General features: G+C 33.8%; 2 protein-coding genes across 8 annotated transcripts in view; one reads left to right on the forward strand and one right to left on the reverse strand.

The window, feature by feature from the left end:
• LOC142347847 (uncharacterized) overlaps positions 1-21,552 on the reverse strand; it is a 118,415-nt gene that overhangs the window by 62,515 nt on the left and 34,348 nt on the right. For 2 of the 4 annotated variants that reach the window (XM_075398980.1, XM_075398982.1), the window contains exon 3: positions 2,590-2,623. In XM_075398980.1, the coding sequence (XP_075255095.1) occupies positions 2,590-2,602 (13 nt within the window). In that variant the 5' untranslated portion in view covers positions 2,603-2,623. Of the gene's footprint in view, positions 1-2,589; positions 2,764-21,552 lie in introns of those variants that run through there. The other 2 variants (XM_075398983.1, XM_075398981.1) reach the window with 1 other exon arrangement.
• Positions 4,865-21,552, forward strand: part of LOC142348406 (uncharacterized) — a 31,408-nt gene continuing 14,720 nt past the window's right edge. Inside the window, exons 1-2 of one of the 4 annotated variants that reach the window (XM_075399756.1) lie at positions 4,865-5,276; positions 20,195-20,533. The gene's annotated coding sequence lies outside the window, so the exon portion shown is untranslated. Of the gene's footprint in view, positions 5,277-14,096; positions 14,264-19,845; positions 19,860-20,194; positions 20,534-21,552 lie in introns of those variants that run through there. The other 3 variants (XM_075399757.1, XM_075399759.1, XM_075399761.1) reach the window with 3 other exon arrangements.

A 21,552-nucleotide genomic window follows, 5' to 3' on the forward strand; every position in this document is an offset into this window, starting at 1 on the left:
CTCTCGGAATAACTTTTTTGATGTTCTTTACTCCCGAAAATAGGGGTTTAGCTGTGGTTCGTTATATAGTAACTTTTTGAGTTCGCTTACTGAGCTCATTTTTATTATAAGTTAGCTTATCATGTCTTCTAACTAACGTTACTTTTCCATTCTTTTTTGAATTGGATTTCCAAAAGTCATTAGCAAACGAGCATCAGGTACTCCATATTCCCATATTTCCAGATGGGAGTAGTTGTTGGTTTTGTCAAAAATAATCGATAATTTATGTTGTGGCACAAACTCTTTTTGATCGTTAAATAAATATCGTTGAAACACCCATCGAAACTTTATTTCATATATATTCCCATATGAATATCACCATATTCCCATTTTTCCAAATGGGTTGATCCATCACTCATTGGTCTGGGTGACGTTAAAACCCGTCACACTAAGACGTCAAAGATATATTTTTAAAGCTTAATTCCCAGGCAATTCAATGAGCTACGGTTCGTCCCGATTGGTTATATACTTTGGCCAGAACTTCAAATTTTTTATTTGGGCCTCCTGAAAAATATGGTATTATTGCTTTTTTGACACTCTTTTTGGCTATCTTTGACATTTTCTATGCTATTTTTGACGTTTCTTGATAAAATTTTTATCAGATGTTTTACTATAAAAAATTCTTGCCATTTCCTGGCCAGGATTTGGATCAGGCTTTGCCTAGTTGTGGCAAACAGTTGCAGACCGAAACATAAAATGTGTTTTCGTCATAGTTGTGAATCAGTACTGATACCTAGACATGCCACTAGGTTTGAACAGTACACCATTTGACTTGGCGCTGAGTACGGGACATGGTCTCGAAGCATTGCTGGGATTAAACATTTTATTACGCATTTTTTTGTTTAAACATTTTTATTAAAATTTTTTTTGATTAAACATTTTATTAAAATTTTTTTAAGCACAAAAAACTTAAAATTTTTAATTTTTTGTAGCACTCAGAGAGCACTCTAAGTTCCCGGGAAGACCAAAAGTTGTAATCCTAGAGATTTCCTTTTTTGGATCCTGAATGTTATAGGATAAAAATTGGTCTTTGAAATAACGGTAACAAATATTATGAAAATGGTTGGTTTGAAATATAACAATTTTGTTGCACGAGAAGCAGATAAAATTGAATAAAATAGTTGAACAAAACATGGAAATGAGTATGTTATCAGTTTGACAGTTCGATTGATTGCAAGTTTCAGGAATTGATCACAGTAAATTTCTGACAAAGCTCACGAAATCATCTTGGTATTAGTCTGCATGAAGTGGCTGCATCTTCTTAACACATCTGATAAAACGTTTGTCAGATCTTACACCGTAAAAATACTTCTTTAAAATTCTACATGGAAAAAAACTGTCTGATCAGATCTTACACGATATAAATTCTGCCTGGCAATTTTTTTTAACGTTTTAGATCTTATCAGAAATTATAAGATCCTGTAAGATAAACATTCGGAAAGCTTTGAATAATCTTTTCGAAAAGATTTTTGTCAGATATTATACGATAAATAAATTCTTTAAGCATGGCATATTCTTCAAATTGAAGACAATTTAGTGCTTTTTTCAAGTTGTAGTCAAAAATTTACAGCATTGAAAACTTAATTGTCAGAGCATCAAAGAAAAAATTATCTTATATTGTCTTTTGAGAACTATAAGATATTGTGAAAAAGGATATTCGAGTATCAGGGGCTTTTTTTGAAGCGGTGATAATCAAACTAGGCTGAAAATTTTTTCAAAGATCAAAACTATCTTGGACTGATAAGCTAATCCATAGTACCTAGATGAGACTGATGACACTCAGAATAAAACTGCCGCCAAAATAGGATCAACAAATATTTTTCGTTTATAATTGGTTAGTTGAACGATTATTTTTTAGTTTCATATTAACTTGACTACTTTATACAGCAATATTGAAATATTTTAAAGATGGCTTACAGGATCTTACTTGATGAAAAATCTGCCCTACGTGAGCTTTTATCGTGTAAGATCTGATAAGATACTTATCAGATCTTATAAGACAACAATTCAGCAAAATTGAATTTTTATCTTATCAGATCTTACACTATTAAAGTTCACGTAGTTCAGAATTTTTATCTTGTGAGACCAGATGAGATCCTACACGACAAAGATTTTGGTCAGCATTTATCATATCTTACAGGATAAAAAATTCCAGAATCACTGGGGATACGTGTTGAAGCTTGCAAAAGTCTAGAGTGCCAGAAACTGTAATAAGAAGTTCAGGCTCACAAATCCCACTGATTAAGTTGTCATGAAGGTTTGAAACTTCAAAACTTGTGAACTGCGTGCTTAAAACATAATTGCGTAACTTTGATAAAATCACTTTGAATTTTTTGCTAACGTTTGGGGCTACTACTCGAGTAAGACCAAAGCCAGAAGCAATCATTGACGTAAATAAAGCCAATTAGCCCACACTTAGGTCCACATATTCAGGCGATAATGAATTTTTTTCTAATACCGAGTTTTCTATGCAACCAAGCTCACTTTTTTGTTAACCACCTAAGAAATCTGTTAGTAATTTTCTGTTTAATAAATGAGAAATAAACTGACCTGCATCTGCCATGTCAATGTTTCCAAAGTCAACCTAAACAGTTATAATTGTAGTAAGAGATATAATATAAATGGTTAGAATAATTTTTTATCGTGATATGATCATATAAAGCATTACAAACGTAAAAACACTTTATTTATTACCAATGCTGTTCACTTTCAAATACCATTCAACTTTTCAACTTCTCAAGTTTTTGAAGAAAAAATAGATATTCAAAAAAGATATTAATGAGTTTTTATTGAAGAAACAGTAATTGCATTATAGCCATGAGGTGTTCTTTTATACCAAAAACAAAAATCTTCAAACGCACAAAAAAGATGCATCTTTATAAGTTCATTTTTATATCTACAAATTTAAGCCGTGGTTTAAACTGAATAGAGCTTCATTCATATATCATAAATTGTTTATGATAGTTAAAAGCGATAATAAATTTCCTTTTATTAGTTTCAATTGATAAAATCAATGTGAACATCAAGTATTCTGAACTGAGAGGAATAGCCCTCATTCATAATATTTTCAAAAAAATAGCCAAGCATTGCTTTGAAAGTAATAAAATCATAGAAGCATGAAATGAACAATACGCTTTCAAGTTTTTTCATTACACGATACGCCTTTTTGTGTTTTCAAATATATCAATTTTGTACAAGATAGCAAGTAACGTTTGTTAATATTCGTTTTGGACATAAAAGTGGCACTTTAGATGGTACTAGAGACAGACAATTGAATCAATATAATATCGAGGTGTTCATGATAGAAAAAGAAAGAGTGAATAATTCAAGAATAAATATCGAGAGAAACAAAAACTTGAAAAAATGAATTAGGCAAGATGGGCGAGGGACTTCCCACAACATTGTGCAATTATTTAAAACTCAAGAACTGAGCTAGATTTCCCAAATTTGAACTTAATAATCTTACTATTCTTAATAAACAACTTGATCGCAGTAAGAAAATTCACTAAAGATAAAAAATTATTTTCTCTCATATTTACATAAATATTATTTACACAAATCTAATGAGATTCAGGCATTCGTAATTGAAGGGCGGCGGCCTTTGACCGGCTGTGAAAACGGCAGATACCAAAGTTTGGACTTTGTCAGATAAGCCAATTAGAGTTGGTAGAACAGATACTCATCAGATTCTTCATCTTTTAAGATTAGATAAGAAAGTTCCCTAATGAACGCTAGAATTTAGGTCAAACTAAAAACGAAAAAAAGAAGTAGCTTCTTTCAAAATAAGGTTAACTTGTAAAAAAATAACATGTCGAATGGCTAACTTGCAACTTTCTTGTGCGTTCGTTCCGGTCAAGCTCAATTGTAAATGTCAATTTGAATAAAATTTTTAAATGATTTAACATGTAAAGCGCGTGGGAATTAGTTGCTCAGTTTGTATAACATAATACAATGTGATCTAAGTTGACAAAATAGTTATTTTTCATTTTCATCAATTCAAGAGGTCTTTTTGCATTCTATTTTTTAAATACTAGATCTCAATGCACTTCTTTAAACAATTTTCATAGCTAAAAAAAATTTTGCAATGAAAGTTTTTGGATCTGAATGGTTTTTCAAAACTGTTCTTATAAGTTTTTATCTTTTTGACCTTGATTGAAATTTCATCTTCATATGTCAGCATTTCTCTCAAAGTAAATAATTTACCCTTTATTCTTTTTACAATTATTTTAGATCAATTATCTGGTTTTTTCCCTTTGGTTGATGCGCAGAATATGTGGAAGGTCATATCTTGCGACGGGTTTTTGTTTCTTGCCTACATTAAAAACAGAATTATTTTCACGTAAGACCTTTTGTTCGAAGAACTTATGTATAGACAAAATTTTTAAGTCGAACGAACATTTAACATGCAACAACTTTGTTACTGAATTGGTTAGCTGGTACGAACTTGAAAATCTAATGGTTAACTTTTCAGAACTTGTAAGTTTTTTGGAAGAAAGAATTCCAAGGCGACGTATCCCCTCCTGAGAGCATGTATTATCAATGTTTATTGCTAGATAGTCCGAAAATGCAGTGCTATTTTGTTTATTGGGATTGTAGGTAACATTCACAAGAAAGGAAGCGCAAATTGGTGTTTTCATACTAGTTGGCGTTTCCTTAGAAAGCGCAAGTTGGACTTTCAAAGGTTACTGTCCTTAACCGGAAATACTATTTCCGGTTAAGGAAAGTAACCTTTGATGTTTCGGTTTCAGCAATAGTATTGCTGGAGCCGAAACATCCTTTTCATAATTTAACCTTGAGAACTAAAAGGAGTAAAACAGCGAGGCTCTTTTTCGTACAATCTAATACCATAAATGTTTTCCACCACAAAACTGTTCAAATAAAGTCCCTCCCGCAATCAAAAATGTGCTTGTATTTAATCCAATACCTTATTTTCCTGTCAATTGTTTACTTTTCCCAGCTATTGTTTATTTCCCCATCATCTAATTCTGTTTAGTCTGCTGTAGATACACAAACAATGTAGAAATAAATTTAAATCCGACGTCAAGCAGCTTAAATGACTGGAGGCTTTAGATTGTCAATAGCAGTTTTTTTAATCGAATATTGTCCAGTACTTAAATGCTGTTCCGTGATTGAGAGCTTTTATTTGAATTGTTTTCTGAGAGAATGGATGCATTATGGAGTCAATTTCGAAACAGAATATAACTGCTTTGCTTGCCAACATACAACAACTCTACAAGGTAAGAATTTGCAGATAATTCTCACATTATCTGTTAAGTAAATTTCTCTACTACATCAAACCCTCACCACCGAGTAATTTGTAGAAATCAAATCAATTATAAGGAATTTAAGGTTATCCCTAGTTCGAGACAATATGTTATTCTCGTTTAAATGTTTAAAAATATGGGCAAACTTGCAAGATCATCGCAAAATTGACATCCAGAAGCAACTTTTTAGGCTTGTTTCTTCCCCAAATAGGAGTATAATCGTGTTGTTTGGCTAGCCATTTTCTCGCTAAAAATATTTTTTTCCGCACGCTTGTTGATTTGTGAACAACTTTTGTTAAAAGAAGAGTGTATCTTCTCATTAAAAAGAGAAAACTTCGGACATCTTGAAACAAAAGATTTCTTTCAAAAATCAAGACCTAAAAATTTAAACAGAACAGCATGATCAGACCAAAGTGGGTCAATCGATGCGATAAAAGCACTACTCCGAGATGGTGTATGAACGCTACTCTACAGTCTGGATAGTCTGATCAGTGCCTCCTGCTGAATCTCTCTAGTTTAAATTTAATGTTAATTTTTGCAAGTTTTTATAAACAAACTTGCAAATTTGTGAAATAATGCTTCAATTTTCCAAAGATTTGTGAGCAATTCTTTATTGTCCTATCCATCTGATTAAAATGAACAAATCCTAGCTTCGACAAATCGGGTATATGATTTGCAAAAACGAGCTCTTGAATGCGAGAAAAAAATTAACCAAAGATTGCATTCTTGTGATCAATATGCCCCTTCAAAATAACAATGTCCCACTTGCAGAATAAGGTTGCTTATTTTTTTAAATATTCGACCCACCTGGTCAGTTTTAAAGCATGCCGTGTCCTTGGAAAATGGAAAGATTATGTTCCGCCCCAAAAATTATTGAAAAATTTTTTTTTGTCGAAAGTTACGTAAGATAATAAACCTTATCGTGGTTGGCAAGCAAAAAAACAATCATAACATATCAAAAAGTACTTTATTTACGTGAATGAGTGCTTACCCTCTCATCAGCTTACATTTATGATGATAACAGAACAATGCGGATGGAGTACAAACAGACAGAACTGTAGCGTAAAACTGCAAAACCTACTGATAACTTTAGCTCAGTTGTTCCAAATTCTCTTAAAGGAATTGATGATAATCAAAACATTGCAATTAAAAGGAATCATGAAAAGTTAAACATTCCTAGTGGTAAGACGGTTCCCAAGAGCCTTAGAAGCTCACTTGGGGAGTTTTGCAGAGAAACCAATTAAAAAAAATATCACGACATCAGCCGATATTGAGTAATTGTTCTATAACAATGACAGAATCTTTGAGGTCAAACTTAATTAATGTTTTGAAAAAAATGATTGCAATGGGAAACAGCGACACAAATTTCACAAAAAGTAAAGAAACTTCGCAAACTAAATTTTTGGCAGCAATCCGAAACTTTACTGAGGAAGGTAAACTCGATTTCTTTTGCTTTATTTGTACTTTTTGAAAACCTCACAACTAACAATAGTTCTATTTTAATTGGTATTGATGCCCTTCGTTTGCGTAGTTTTGTTTCATTTGGGAACAATAGTGACAAACTCACGTTCTTGCAAAATCAATTACAAACCAAACAAACAGTACTGTGTCTCTGCGAGAATTTGATCAAAACAATGACGCAGTTGAAGTGTTAAAATTGAATAGGTGCTGTTCTGAACAACTTACTAGCAGACAACATAAAACATAAACCGACAAATGTCGGAAGAATTGCTCTTGAACGACAGGCGAGTCAGTTTAATTCAGGGGCTGTACCCTAGATCAATTTTTTCTATGGGTGCAAAAGACCTTTCCCCGGCCTGGATTCGAACCACTGACCTCCCGATCCACAGCCACACCCACCAACAACTGGGCTACAAATCACTTAACTTTTTAAATTCTGCAACCGATTTTATAACAGCAACACGCTTTAACTCGGAGCAAAGCGGAAATCACTCAAAAATGAAGAACAAAAGCGTGAGAAGGTCACTTGAGAAGTCAAAGAATATTCTAGAAGAAAAGCGCAAAAATGTCAAGCAAAAAAAATTTGCAAAAAAGAAACCCACATTTATAATAATACTATGTACTTCGTTCAAGGGCAATTAAAAATTAGGAGGTGTATTTGCACATGTAGAGAAAGATTGCAGAACAAAAGCTATGAAAACTGAGCGAAAATATTGAGAGTTTACTTAGACTTTGAGAGGCAGAAAGCATTTTGACCGTACTGCTGGTATACTGCCCTCAAAATTCACAATTGTCCTTATTCTTGGAAGATATTGAATTGAACTTAAACCTAAATGGATATTCGAATGTCTGCAGAGATCTTAAACTTTAGATTCTAATTTAGGCAGCCGAGGTTGTCAACCTTCAGAAACTAAGAAAATCAAACGGATTATAAAAGAGCATATTTAGTCAAACAAGAGTTCAACGAAAATCCTCAAAAAGCATTGGCTACGTTTTTGAGTCGCAATTGAACAGTTGCACAATAAACACGGAAATAAGCGAGCACTATCCAGGTTTGAAATGGACCAAAAACAGTTGTAACAAAATACTCTCAGAAAAAATAAACTTATAATAAAATATTCTGATGATGTACCGTATCATAGATGAAAGTTTTATGGTAGCACTGAACATTAGAAAAAAATTTATGGCCAAAACAAGAGTCAAAAATTGTGGTTAAAAAAATCCAAACCAACAAAATTGAGAAGCATATAAAAAAAATGTTGCAACAAGGAAACTACTCAAAGCCATGGAAACTTATTATAGATCAAAATATGGCAAAAAGTCTTCCATTTAATCATTTTTCGGATTCTATAGCTAGTTGTGGTCTGATCATATGGAAGCAAAACCAAAAAAAATAAGTGCAGACAAATTAAATCTTTGGCATCATGTTTTTCTTATTAAACATTTTTTTTTCTTTTTCCGGGTCCCAAAGGTAGTCAGAATTGCTAAATAGAACAATACCTGATAAGTTAGTGAACATAATATAATTTTAATTTAAAAAAAGTGGCAGCTTGACATGGCAATATAAACTATAAACTTTGCAAAATTCAATTCAAATTTCGAAGACGTTTTCCGATATTTTTAAACAATGCAGTGCATTGAAGGGGATAATTCTCATATTTTTCTGAAGAATGGCAAAAGTTGTTGGTTTTCAGAAGAGTTTTCACACTTCTGTGCTCGAAAAAAAGCGAGCAATAAGTTTGCTAATTCCTCTAAACAATTTTTTTATGAAAAACTAATAAACACAAGATTGTTAAGTTTCCTAAAAAACATCACAGTCTCAAATGAATTTGGCCGAATTTGAAGTGTAATGACGGCGTCAAAGAACTGACAGAAAAGATCCGGACTTTAATGAAGTTCAAAAGATCTGGACAGTTCTGCTTGTGATGTCTGTATCACATTAGAGTTCCTCTCAGAGTCTTGATTGTTTAATTATATCACAGTCTAGAGTATGGATAGAAGAAAAAGGGCATTTCTCTTACCAAGACTCTTAGGTTCAGCCACGAAAATCATTTCGTCCTTATAACACGCACGAAGTATATCTGAACGGAGCATTCGACCGGTTTTTGTAATTAACGGCTCCAACTTCATTTCTGCGCAGAGCACACAACGTCAGAGATTGATAAAAATCCTCTTCTGTTCACTTGATTGAAAAATTTTATTTTTTGATTGAATTCAGTAAACAGGTCTTTTTCATCCATAGGAAGCCCCCTAGCTCTGCATTTATTAAAAAAAAATTATGCGACTACAAAAGAACGACAAATAAAGAAAAAAAGAAAAAGATCCATTAAAATCTGATGGAAGACTGCGACGAGCCAACAAAACCATATACTACTTATTGAAAAAATTAATTTGTTCCATTGAGCGTTCTTTATAAGCCTCAAAAATTTGATATCTGAACTGTCATTAAAATGACAAGATAGGAAATTGAACATCAAAGCTGTTAAACTTTCAAAAATTTTCAAACCAAAACCATAAAACCTCTACCTCAAACGTTAAAATGAAATAAAAATGAAACTGTATTCCTTTAGACTTATATGGCGAACTAATTTTGCTGTGGTTAAGCTACACATTGACCAGCAAAGAGAAAAATTGTCAAGGCTCAATAATACACAGTTTATTTCGACAACAAATAATTTTAAGCTTAAAGACAACCATAATGTTTCGATCGAAAGAGTCAGATGGGTTGTTTTCTTGAAACACAAAGGAAGCAAATTGCATCTGACATTAGTGAATGTTGATTTGAATTGTTCGGTTTGGTAACTTACAAAAAAAGCAAAAAAGCGGAAAATATATTTAAGAAGTACAGCGGTTGATAACAATCCGAATTCAGTCTGGACTGTAAATAACAACGATTAGAACCAAGTTATATCTGTTGTCCATTATTTGCTGTTTGTTCATTATGAGCTCGTAAGATCTCCAAGTACTTTGGATTTGGATATCAATTATTGATGCATTTGGTATAATGATCGAATTAAATTAGAAAGAAACTCGTAAAACGTTAACTAAAGAACAACACTGTCAAATGAAGCTGGAGTAAAAATAGCCTTTTTTTGCAGACAAAAATTGCGTCAGCAAATATTAGATGTGTTGTTCCCGCGAATTTAATCAAATTGGACTAAAAAAGCTTATTTCGTGCCATTTCCGATGACAAAAAGCTAAAAAAGGCAAAATTGAGACATAATTTCAGCCAAAAACTGGTTCAAAAACATTCTTATATTTTTGGGAGAAAACGAACAACAATATCAATGGAAACATTAACATATTTTCTAGCAATATATGTCAACAGATACATTGAAAATAGTCAAATTTTTACAAAATTTTAACCCTCGTTAACTCCGTGGAGAAAAAAATAAAATTCAATATTTTTAATTAGATGTTCAGTCAAAAGCATGAACAAACCTGATAGTTTGATCGAAAGAAACAGTTTAATTGAAATTGAGGCTTTAAGAGCTGCTTTGATTGTTTTTTCCTCGTGCATAATAAAACGCGTTGCTAAAATAGAGGAACTTCTGGACAACTTGCTCTATGAGAATGATCCAAAATATGCGCTTGGTGTTCTTCGTCATTGTTTTGGTTCACTCAAAATGGTCTACTCTATGAGAGGCAATTCTCCCTCAGCAGAATCAAAGGAAATCCTGAAACCTCCGATTTGGTTCAGGGCGCAACTTTTGAAAGCATTTCGGGAGATTTATTGTCAGGTACTTCATCAACCCTGCCTTCCAATTGACTAATCCGGTGTTGAAATAGGAACATCAACTGATCAAGTTGAGGCCGTAATTGTTGGCTCTGTTTTCCAATCATCTGTTCTGATACAAAAACTAACAGTCCATAATCCAAGTGAAGACCATTCATCTTAAGACAACAGGAGATTCAGGTGAAATTTTGACCACGCATCTCACTTAAACAAAATTTGAGCAAGAACTTGATAACACAATTTCTAACAACTTCTTAGAAGGACAAAGCACCTCTGAAGAAAAAGCACGTTTGCTATCTCTTTCTCTACCACAATCAAGTGCCTGATTATTTGCAGCTCAATTTCCAGCTCTGGGGCCGCATTTATCTCTGAATCAGATCCGCAGTACTGTTAGATACTGGCTGCGTGTTAAGCTGTGTGTGAACAAGAGAAAGTATCCCTTCTTTAAATCTGAGACTCCACATAATGGGAGATACTGCCGCTTCATGCCATGGTCGGGGTTGTTTGATTGCTCGTCATGATCGCATACAAGATCGTCATGATCGCTTCGCTTGCCATGATTGGTCGTCGTGATCGCTCAACTGTCTCCCATTTTTGAGAATAAAGATTTACTATCCGACAAAACCCCAGACTTGGCGAAATAATCCAACCTGTATGGAATGCGGGTCAGCCATTGGATGTTACCACAGTTTCTCTCTTGCAACCAAACCATATCGCAAATACGGTGGAGAAGAGTGGTTTTGCACTGTTAGCTGCTGAGGATGAAAAATACGAAGAGTTCGACCAGAAATGTAGCGAAGTTGGAGAACAATTCATTCGTTTAGCCTTTGAGCTATTATGGGATTTTTTGGAAAAATTTCCTAAGACCCTCAAACCTATCGTTTCTCTGCGGGGGTTATCTGCAGTTTTTAGTAGGTTATGACAATCAGTCTCTGTTACATCAATCCGTGGGTCCACTCCACTATCATGCTGATTGCAGCAGATGCAAAATTGTAGACACATATGAAATGCTAGCTACTCTTTGGTCCCTTGTCTCACCAGTTAAATGGGATTGTTCGTCAAATACTGTGTCACCCAATGTGAAGTGACAACCAATTCTGATGTTTTTTTTGACGTCTCACCCAGTGGGAGGGGAGCTCAAATATTTTTTTGCATCGAATGGATCGTAAGTCAGTGTCAAGAAAAATTTGGGAGCGATTACAGGAGAAATAACCGAAAGTTCATACAAGATGGTGGCGAGTACGGTTCCAATAATGGTACAAACTGAACTAATTAATGACAATGATCGGTTGTGAGCCGAGATTTTCCCAGCGAATAAATTTGCTAAATTGAAAAAATTATGTATATTCTTTAGTGGACGGGCTTTCTAATGACACCACACACAACCTTCTACAATGAATATATCGAACTGCCAAAATTGACTGAAAAAAAATTACTTCGGTCTATAGTCACTATAACCGCTAATGTTGTTCGGAACAATTATTTGGGTTCACAACGCTTTTAAGTTTATAGCAGTGTCTCATTTCGATGCAAATAAATATATTTGTTTGTTCAACTATTTAACTGAGATCATGCCTTTTACAATTTGACTATTTTATTGAAAAAAAGTTGTTTTTAAGTTTATTTACTACTTTTTCAAGTTTTTGGGAAAAATATATTATCGGGGTTATCTGCAGTTTTTAGTAGGTTATCACAATCAGTCTCTGTTACATCAATCCGTGGGTCCACTCCACTATCATGCTGATTGCAGCAGACGCAAAATTGTAGACACATATGAAATGCTAGCTACTCTTTGGTCCCTTGTCTCACCAGTTAAATGGGATTGTTCGTCAAATATTGTGTCACCCAATGTGAAGTGACAACCAATTCTGATGTTTTTTTGACGTCTCACCCAGTGGGAGGGGAGCTCAAATATTTTTTTGCATCGAATGGATCGTAAGTCAGTGTCAAGAAATATTTGGGAGCGATTACAGGAGAAATAACCGAAAGTTCATACAAGATGGTGGCGAGTACGGTTCCAATAATGGTACAAACTGAACTAATTAATGACAATGATCGGTCGTGAGCCGAGATTTTCCCAGCGAATAAATTTGCTAAATTGAAAAAATTATGTATATTCTACAGTGGACGGGCTTTCTAATGACACCACACACAACCTTCTACAATGAATATATCGAACTGCCAAAATTGACTGAAAAAAAAATTATTTCGGTCTATAGTCACTATAACCGCTAATGTTGTTCGGAACAATTATTTGGGTTCACAACGCTTTTAGTCGCGCATTTTTTTCATGATTTGGGAGGTAGGCCAAGGATGAAGATATCGCATAATATTAAAAAGTAGCATAACAGATGTTTTCAATTTGCACTGTGAGATTTTTGGTTTATTTTAATTAATTTTCATCTCAAGCGTTAATTACATTATTTTACAATTTATAAACTTTGCTTTGCTCAAGCTGGCAGTCAATTGGCAATGAAATCAAAAGGATTTTTCGCAATTCCATTTGGCAACCGTTCTGCACCACAAAACTGTATTTCTCGAAGCTACATGAGAGCAAAAGTTGCGGTGTTGACAATTCAACATATATTGCGTTCATTAATCAGATCCTGTTGCTCATCGATAAAATACGATACAATAATTTTCTGATGAAAATATTATAAACATTTTTAAAAGGTTGAACACTTTTTCTCGATCTAACCAGCCGCCTCCGTCTCCCAATGGGTATACCTATTCATTAAAAATTGACGTAATCTGGCGCAATTCTTGAAAACAATAAACATTTGAGATTACAACTGTTCGAAGTCCAAAATTTTCCCCAGTAGCAGCTGAGCACAACAAGAGTTTGTCTGAATATACTTTTACAATTTGCGCTTGTAGTTCAAAAATCCAAAAAAAATGTCAAAAAAACTTCATGTATATAAACCGAATCAGAGCTTTAAGCGAAATCTCTATTTTGCAGACATTTTTAATAAAAATTTTGACATATGTGAAGCCTTGTGAGATGTATTTGTAAGACTAGTCAAGCTCGACCAATTGCCATGGGAATTTCACAGGAGTAAAAAAATATATGTAGCTAATTAAATTAACATATTTTTGCTTACAGAAGTTATAGCAGTGTCTCATTTCGATGCAAGTAAATATATTTGTTTGTTCAACTATTTAACTGAGATCATGCCTTTTACAATTTGACTATTTTATTGCAAAAAAGTTGTTTTTAAGTTTATTTACTACTTTTTCAAGTTTTTGGGAAAAATATATTAGTAAGTGAAAATGCGGAGTTACAAAACGTGCTTTTATTTTTGGAGGTTTCGCCATTTTTAGGCGTTAAAAATGCGTGTTCTGAATATGCAGTATTTCAATTGACATTTCGAAAAGAGCCGTCACAAAGTGGGGTCTTAATTGGGTAGATTTACACCTCGCCATTCTCACCCCAGGCTGTAAAAGGACAGAAAATTTCAAGGATGATTCTTCAATTTTTTAGTTCTTGCTGTTCACGCCTTAGGCGTGATCATGTATATAATACTATCGCAGAGTGTATTTCTCAGCTGAAGTTCTAGTTCAAAATCACGCATTTGAAATATTAGGGAGAGCTTTTTGCATTATCAATTGCGTCTTTGGATGCAAAAATTTATTATTAGACCTAGCTAAACAAATGACTGAAATTTGATGGTTTTATTAAGCTGAGTTATTTTAAGCATGTAAAATTATTCAACTTCACTGTTTAGCTTCATAGTGTTAAAGAACTTTACTTCAAGAAAGAAAGGTGAGCAATCCTTAACAAAACAAAGTTTACTTTATTCCATAGATACTATTTTCCTTTTTCAGAAATTTGCTAGAAACCTGGGTTCAATGCAGGAAAACATAGCTGGGTCATTTTCAGGAAAGAAATGAAAACCTCCACCATTAATCACACGGAAAACGTACTACACATTTTTTTTTAAAAAAATTACCCATAGAAGATTGTTGCTGGTCGGAAATGCTCATTACTTTCAAATTCACTTGAGAAAATCTTTGATGCAATTCTGCTACTGAGAGCAGAGCGCATAAATAACTGAAAACTGAATAAAACGATGTTTTTTAGTGAAAAGTAATGAAAAAACTACACTTAGGCGTTGCAGGCTGAAAGCCAAAATTTTTAAAAAGTTTGGAAATCCTGAGTAGATTAAACCCTGAGTAGAAAATTAAGGAAACATTTCACCTTTTTGATCGAAAATTGAGACATTTGAAGAAAGTCGAATGACTGTCCGCTATATTGGCTCAGAAAAACTTTAGCATGAAACATCAGATAGTAAACAATTAAGAATAGAGACTTTTTTAACTCAAAGCACTAAACAATAACTTAACCAACTAAATAATGTTTTCCAATTTAACTAATGGAATTAAACATCAATGTGATCAAGATAAATAAATACCAGACAGTGAGCTCGGTGTATTCGAAAAATGTTGGATAAAAGATTATAATAGAACTAAAGATGAAGATAATAAAACACTGGTTTAGAAATAACTATTGTTCTATTGGCACAAAGATCAGCTTCAATATCCCATTTGTAACAAAATATGCAAAAAAATTCAAACAAATTTGTTTTGAAAATTCGAAAAAAACGCTTCTTTGAAAAAATTTCAGTTTCAAAGTTTTGAATCTGGTTGTCTTCGAATTTTCTGAAGTTTGATTTTGAAGTTGTTCAAAATAAGTACAATGTACTGAAAACTTGAAACCATACTTGGGAGTTCATATTGACTGTAATCTTTCCTTCGATGAAGAAATAAAAAATGTACTAAGAAAAATGACTGTTGGCATAAAGGTCATTTACTCCATCAAAAATATATCTCCTGAAAAAACTAGATCTGCTTTACTGAACGCTCTTGTTTTAAGTCATCTGCATTACCCAATTGTTTTGTTCTCAGGTCTTAAAAAAACGATTCGAGTTACTCTAAATAAACAATTGAACTGGGGAATAAAGGCATGTTTCAATAGAACCAAATTTGACAGGACCAATGATCTCAAGATCAAACACAAAATCTTACCAGTAGAATACCTCATAAAGTATCGGGTTATTATATATTTTATAAAGCTTCTAAAAACAGATCTACCAGCTTTCGATGAACTCAAGTTAGCCACCCTAGGTGCTAAAATGAATGACCGTACAAACAAGCTGTCATTTGGAGCAAACCAAAAATCAAATATAATGCAAAACTGTTCTTCAAAAAAAGCAATTGACTGGTATAACGATTTGCCTCTCACCCTGAGGCGGAATATCCCTAAAAAGCGGGCTCTCAAAACTACAAAACAAAATCATTTCTGGAATGAGTTTCTGAAAGACCCAACGGTTTCTGAATTGAATTCTAACCTCAAATCTTTCAAGTTCAATCTTAATTTGATTTAGTTTTAGGGCGTCTTTTAGTCTTCTATGAAATGTTAATTGGAGGATAAGCATTTTTAAAAAAAATTCTCTTTTCTTGAAAATGTTAATTGTAGAATTAGCATTTTAAAAAATTTTTCTCATTTATAATTCATCTCTCTTAATTTGTCGATATTTTAGCGCATTGTAAATTTAATACAATTTTAAACTTTCACAATATGTGACGTTTGTTTCATTTATACTTCTTAACACTGCACTGCCTTTAAACTATGTTCTGTATTTTATAGTTCATACTCAAAGGAATTAACAATGTTTTTCTTTTATTATTTAGTGTTTACAAACTTTTGCGCGTCGGAATTGGTTCACCCTAAATTTGATGAGGTCAGCACCTCTTTCTCCCAGTTGATTTTTTTGTCGAAAATAAACAGAGATTTTCTCCAGAAAAAAAAACTAAAGTAATTTCAAACTAAGCTTTAAAAAGCTGGAGAAAATCAATATTATGACCAGAAAAGACTAATCACTCAAAAGCAATTTCAAAAACTGGTCTGAAAAATGATTACTAATTTTTTGAGGTCATTGCATTTGTTTTGTATAATAATTGCAATTGAAAAAAATATCTAAAGCAGCAAGATATGTGAACACATTTTCAGAGAAGAAATGGTAAATGACGAGGATTTTTATCTCGTTTAGCAGTTATTGGTTTGTCGTTTATCAGACAGAATTTTCAAACGTGAAACCTACCAAATCAGTAAGCAATTGCAAGTGATATATAGTTAATAAAGTTTTTTGATTTACTTCATATCCAAAAACAGTTTTACCGAAAAATATATTCAGTAAAAAAGCTCGTCAGATATCATTTTTATACGCAACTAGGTTTCCAAAAAGCCAATAAGATTTAAAGATGTCTTCTTGTTCTACGAGTTGTTTTTTGTTATCACCCAAAGGCGGAGTTAATTATCAGACCTTTAATTTGATTACTGGGAAGAGATCCTTAAAACAAAGTTCGGCCAAAATTTTTAGCGAACTATAAGGCTCATTAAAAGGCCATCACTAACGGGCCTAAAACCAGAGTCAAGATATGTCATGAAGGAGTGCAGCCTCTTTACAGAAAAACTCGGATTGGGCTCCCACTGAATTTTCTTGATGGATCATAATAATTTCATTAGAACTCTATTGGTGGATCAGCGATGGCTCATTACCACGTTTTCTGATCATAACAAATCTAGCGATGGGATATCTCTGATGTTTCATGGATAAAAAAAAACAAACCAATTCTTAAATAACTCTCCAAGTTTAATTCTCGTTGTCAAGCGCACGTTAGTATTCTCTCCCTGTCCCATTTTCAAATTTAATATTGTCTCCCCTGCTAGGAAGCGATCTCGTAATTTCTTGCTGATAAACCAGCCAATGTACCTCTGCGCCAAAGTTACATAGAATATTCTTGTGGTAAAACTAGTTAAATATATTGTTATTTCGCTGCTGATATCAGCTAATGCGTGTATATTTTCAATCAATGCGAAACGTTTCTATGAAATTACTTTGACACTCTCATGGGAATTGTGGCTTCTAAATTTTTATGATGTATCGATGGGAATTTCGGTTTTTGTTAAATTACTAGGATTCAATTTTAGAATTTATAGGCTATGAAATTGCTCTGATTAATACATGGATTAATGAAGTTACTCTATTTCATCGATGGACACCAACGTGACCCCAAACTCGAAAATGCAAATAAAAGTAAAAGACAAAGTTCGATATTTAAAACAACATACAAAGCATCATTTTCTCTCCATTTTCTTCCTGCTGCTTCTTGCATTTTTTATTTTTCTGAGCAAACAATCTGCATTTTACTCAGTTAAGCTAGAAGAACAAATCGTGCTTTGCGTAGAGAAAATAGTGATCATCTTGGTAACTATTTAATAACCTGTCATTAACAGGTACCATCAGAAGGGGCGTTAACCGCTTTAGGTACACACAAAAGTGAAAGCCTAATCAATCACGTGCAAAATTTTGGTAGCTTTTAACCGATCATAAAAAAAAATTCTGCGCCAAAATGTTGCGTTTGCCCTTTTTCAATCAACAGTCAAAACATCAAGGTTCATAGGTACAACTTGTCAATTTTTCAGCTCAAATTGGACCACTTACAGAAACATCACGTGATAGATATATATCCTACCCAGATTCAATTTTGGTCTGAAATTTCACTGAATGGTGTAAGTTCACGTGCGGCGCGAAAAGGCACTTTGTGTTTGAAAACATTTGATTTCTCTCCTAAATTTCACCTTTTCCACAAGCAATCTTAATTAAGTCCCTGTGGTTTTCTCGTCACCCTATACACTGAAAAAGCAAGGTAGTGGTAACGGTAATTTTGTGTCTTTTTGAACAGTTCGCTGTATTGTATAGCCCCCTACAGTATGTATATGGCTTTCAAATAACACCTTGAAGCTAGCACTGAATCTATAATCGAAAACATTTTCAACTCAATAGTGTCGCTTGGCCGAAAGTTTACTTAATAAAAGAATCATTTATTTCAAATCGGGTTGCTAGACATTTTTTATGGAAACTTTGTGGAAGGTTTAGATTTAACACGTAAATTTAAATACTGAATAAGATTGGTTTGGCATAGCTTAGTTGACAAAAAGCTGTAGTTATTCAAGGTAAACTTGGCTCTGGAGAGAAAGAATGAGAAAGAACAAGATAATGTGTTATAAAAGATCCCAAGTTTGAGAGCTTAAGACTAGGTGGTGTATTAGTTAGATGGGTTGGACGCCAGGATTGCAAGTGAGGAGATGCTGGTTGGAATCCAACACTGGTCAATTTTCATAATAGTTCCACCTGCATAGACCCCATCCATCAACAATTTATGTCGAAGATGGTTCTGCGTAAACCTCACAGAACTAACAGCTGTATGCAATTAAGATAGACAATCAGCGCTATATGCAAAAAAGCGGAGAATTTGAACGATGGAAACCAATCATTTGGAAAAAATGTCCAATTTTGGGAAAAAACCAGTTACATTGTTGCTCCAGTTTTGGGGGACCTTGTTAGCATTTTTTGAGTTTCTGCTTTGTGTTCATTCGTCTAATAGAGGGTGCAAGTGGTGTAGGATAATGAGAAAGGTGGAAACTGCCAAACAATACACGGTGTCTTTTCTTCTCTTCTCTTTTCTAGCTAGGGAATACAAGAGGGAAGTTATTGTAGCAAAAATACCTGGAGGTGACTGACGAAATTAACACTGTCACTCTAGCCGATCAACTATTTGGCAGAAAATACGTATACCTTTAAATTATGAAGTAAATTTTTTCGAAAAAATTGAAAAAGTACCGAAAATTTTTTCAATTTCTTGTCTAAAAATTTTACTTTATAACCGTAACGTATACGTAATTGCACAGCTTCAAGACTCGATGAGGTTAATTTGTGATCTACTGTGAAGATAAAGAAAGTTATTAATTTACGGCGTTTTAACTCACTGTTATAACTCATCTTGTGTCGAATACAACTCACTCGAAAACTTCTGAACAATTTTTTAAAAATCGCTTCACAGAGTTGCAGTTCATTTTACATATTTTTCCGCGATTTCCTTGTCCGGATGTTGTTCATATATTTTCACCAAATTTATCCGCTGTTACAGTCCACAGTTGATATTCAACTAACAAGTCTCTGAAATGACTATAAAAGATCAAATTTTGCAAGAAAGACGGTTATAAGATACGACCGTCCGTCTGTCTCGCACTGGAGGTCTAGCTCGAATTTGATCCGCCCTAATCTCCAGATTATGCTGTATGATCATTCGTACAATTAGACTTGAAGGTCTACTGTATAATAGGATGCTGCAAATGGATCGTTTCCTGCTTCATGTTTAACCAGCGGTTAAAGAGGGTGAAAATCCGGACCTCATCGGGACGCATTTCACGCTCTACAATCGATTTTTCAATCCGCTGCCTTTTAAATAGATACCACCCCGACACATAACCCCTCCCCCTCCTTTCGCACCATCAAGTTCTGAACCCCCACCTACTTTCAAAGCCACCTTTCTCTATAATCAGACGACTATCTGTCCTTAGCGGTCAAGCAAATAAATACGGGGGGTATTAACTTGAAAGAAAAACACACGTGAATGAAAATTTTAGCGCGCCGCTTTAGTAATTTCAGGTATTACGTATTTGGTACTCTAATTCGTTATATTTTATTACCTTAATATTTATTAACGGCGTGAAATTTGGTGTTTGTATTTATATAAATTCCTCTACCGAACTGGGGGATTTAAGCTGTTTGAAGAAAATTTATAACGTAGAATTTATTTAGTAAATGCTCTGAATTTGTTTTTCTCGTAGAATTTATTACTTGGTCAGAACTCTTGCCAAAAATGTGTCTCGTTGTCTCAACACAGTCTCCGATGAAAAGAGAACCAATTTTGAAGAAAGAGTGAAAGAAGTATGGCTTTGATAGTGGTTATAAAATACAATTTATAGATACAAATAATGACTACAGCTTCTTAGAACATATGTGAGAAAACTTTGATGATAAAGTTCTGATCTTCGTTTATTCGCGAAAGATATTACGTCACTGATGGAACTATTCCCTAAATTTACTTCCCTTCCCTGATTTGCCTAACTAAGAAGTTATTATGGATATTCGGCATCCTTATTACTCCTAACTTCACGAAAATAGCGGTAAGAAGCATACATTTTGTACATAATTGAACATTCAAACTTTGAGAAGTCAGGCAACCAGCAATTTTTTCATTGATAAGTTAAATGACTTCTGTTTATGAAATAATAGTAAATCGAATATTTTTTTGAAACAGATGACTCGGGTCAGAAAGTTGAAAAAAGAGGAAAAAGAGAACTTTATATGTTCAAATGATATTCTCTTCTATCAGCCATTGGTTATCTCTCTATTAAGTAAAAAAAGGCAAGAAATGTGTGGAATGAGCTAAATACGTTTGAAGTTTTGCTCATTCCGGTCTTTTTCTTATTTCCTTTTTAATATAGCGTTTTTCTTATAGCGTTTTTATTCCACTGGTCTATTTCACTCAACAAATTTATCTCATTTTTGTCATGTTTGTGAGCATTTATTTTGATAATTCCTGTTATTCCTTGTTTCTGAGCAGCATAGACAAGCTGAATAGTTGTTTCGTGGATATATTTTTCAGTTAATTCCTCAATTGATATCATTCTGCTTCGTTTGCGGACCGAGTTAGTGTGCTCTTATAACCACATACATAATCGCCCAAGCACCCACAAAAGCACCCCAAACACAAAAACCAAAAGTAAACATACACAGAGACACAATACACGAAAACACATAAACACTTAAAAATGCATGCTCACCCATGCGCACACAAATGTACGCATACAGAGACACACACAACATATCAACAAAAACACACACACACACACACACACACGCGCGCGCGTACTCACACAAACGCATGCACTCATAAAAACGCTTGGTCACTCATTCGCACGCATGAATGTTATCATACATAGAGACACACGATACACGAACAACAAACACAAACAAAAACAGACACATACACACGGAAACACACACGCACATGTACAAACAGGTGAACCTACCAAACAATTCGAAACACAATACACGTACGCAAACACGCACGCATGCACACACACAGACAAACTGTAACGGTTGCTCCCCTATCAAAGACAAGGAAAACTTTACACAGCCC

This window comes from Convolutriloba macropyga, chromosome 10 (genome assembly GCF_964194025.1).
Source record: "Convolutriloba macropyga chromosome 10, txConMacr16.3, whole genome shotgun sequence".
Classification (NCBI taxonomy): Eukaryota; Metazoa; Xenacoelomorpha; order Acoela; family Convolutidae; genus Convolutriloba; species Convolutriloba macropyga.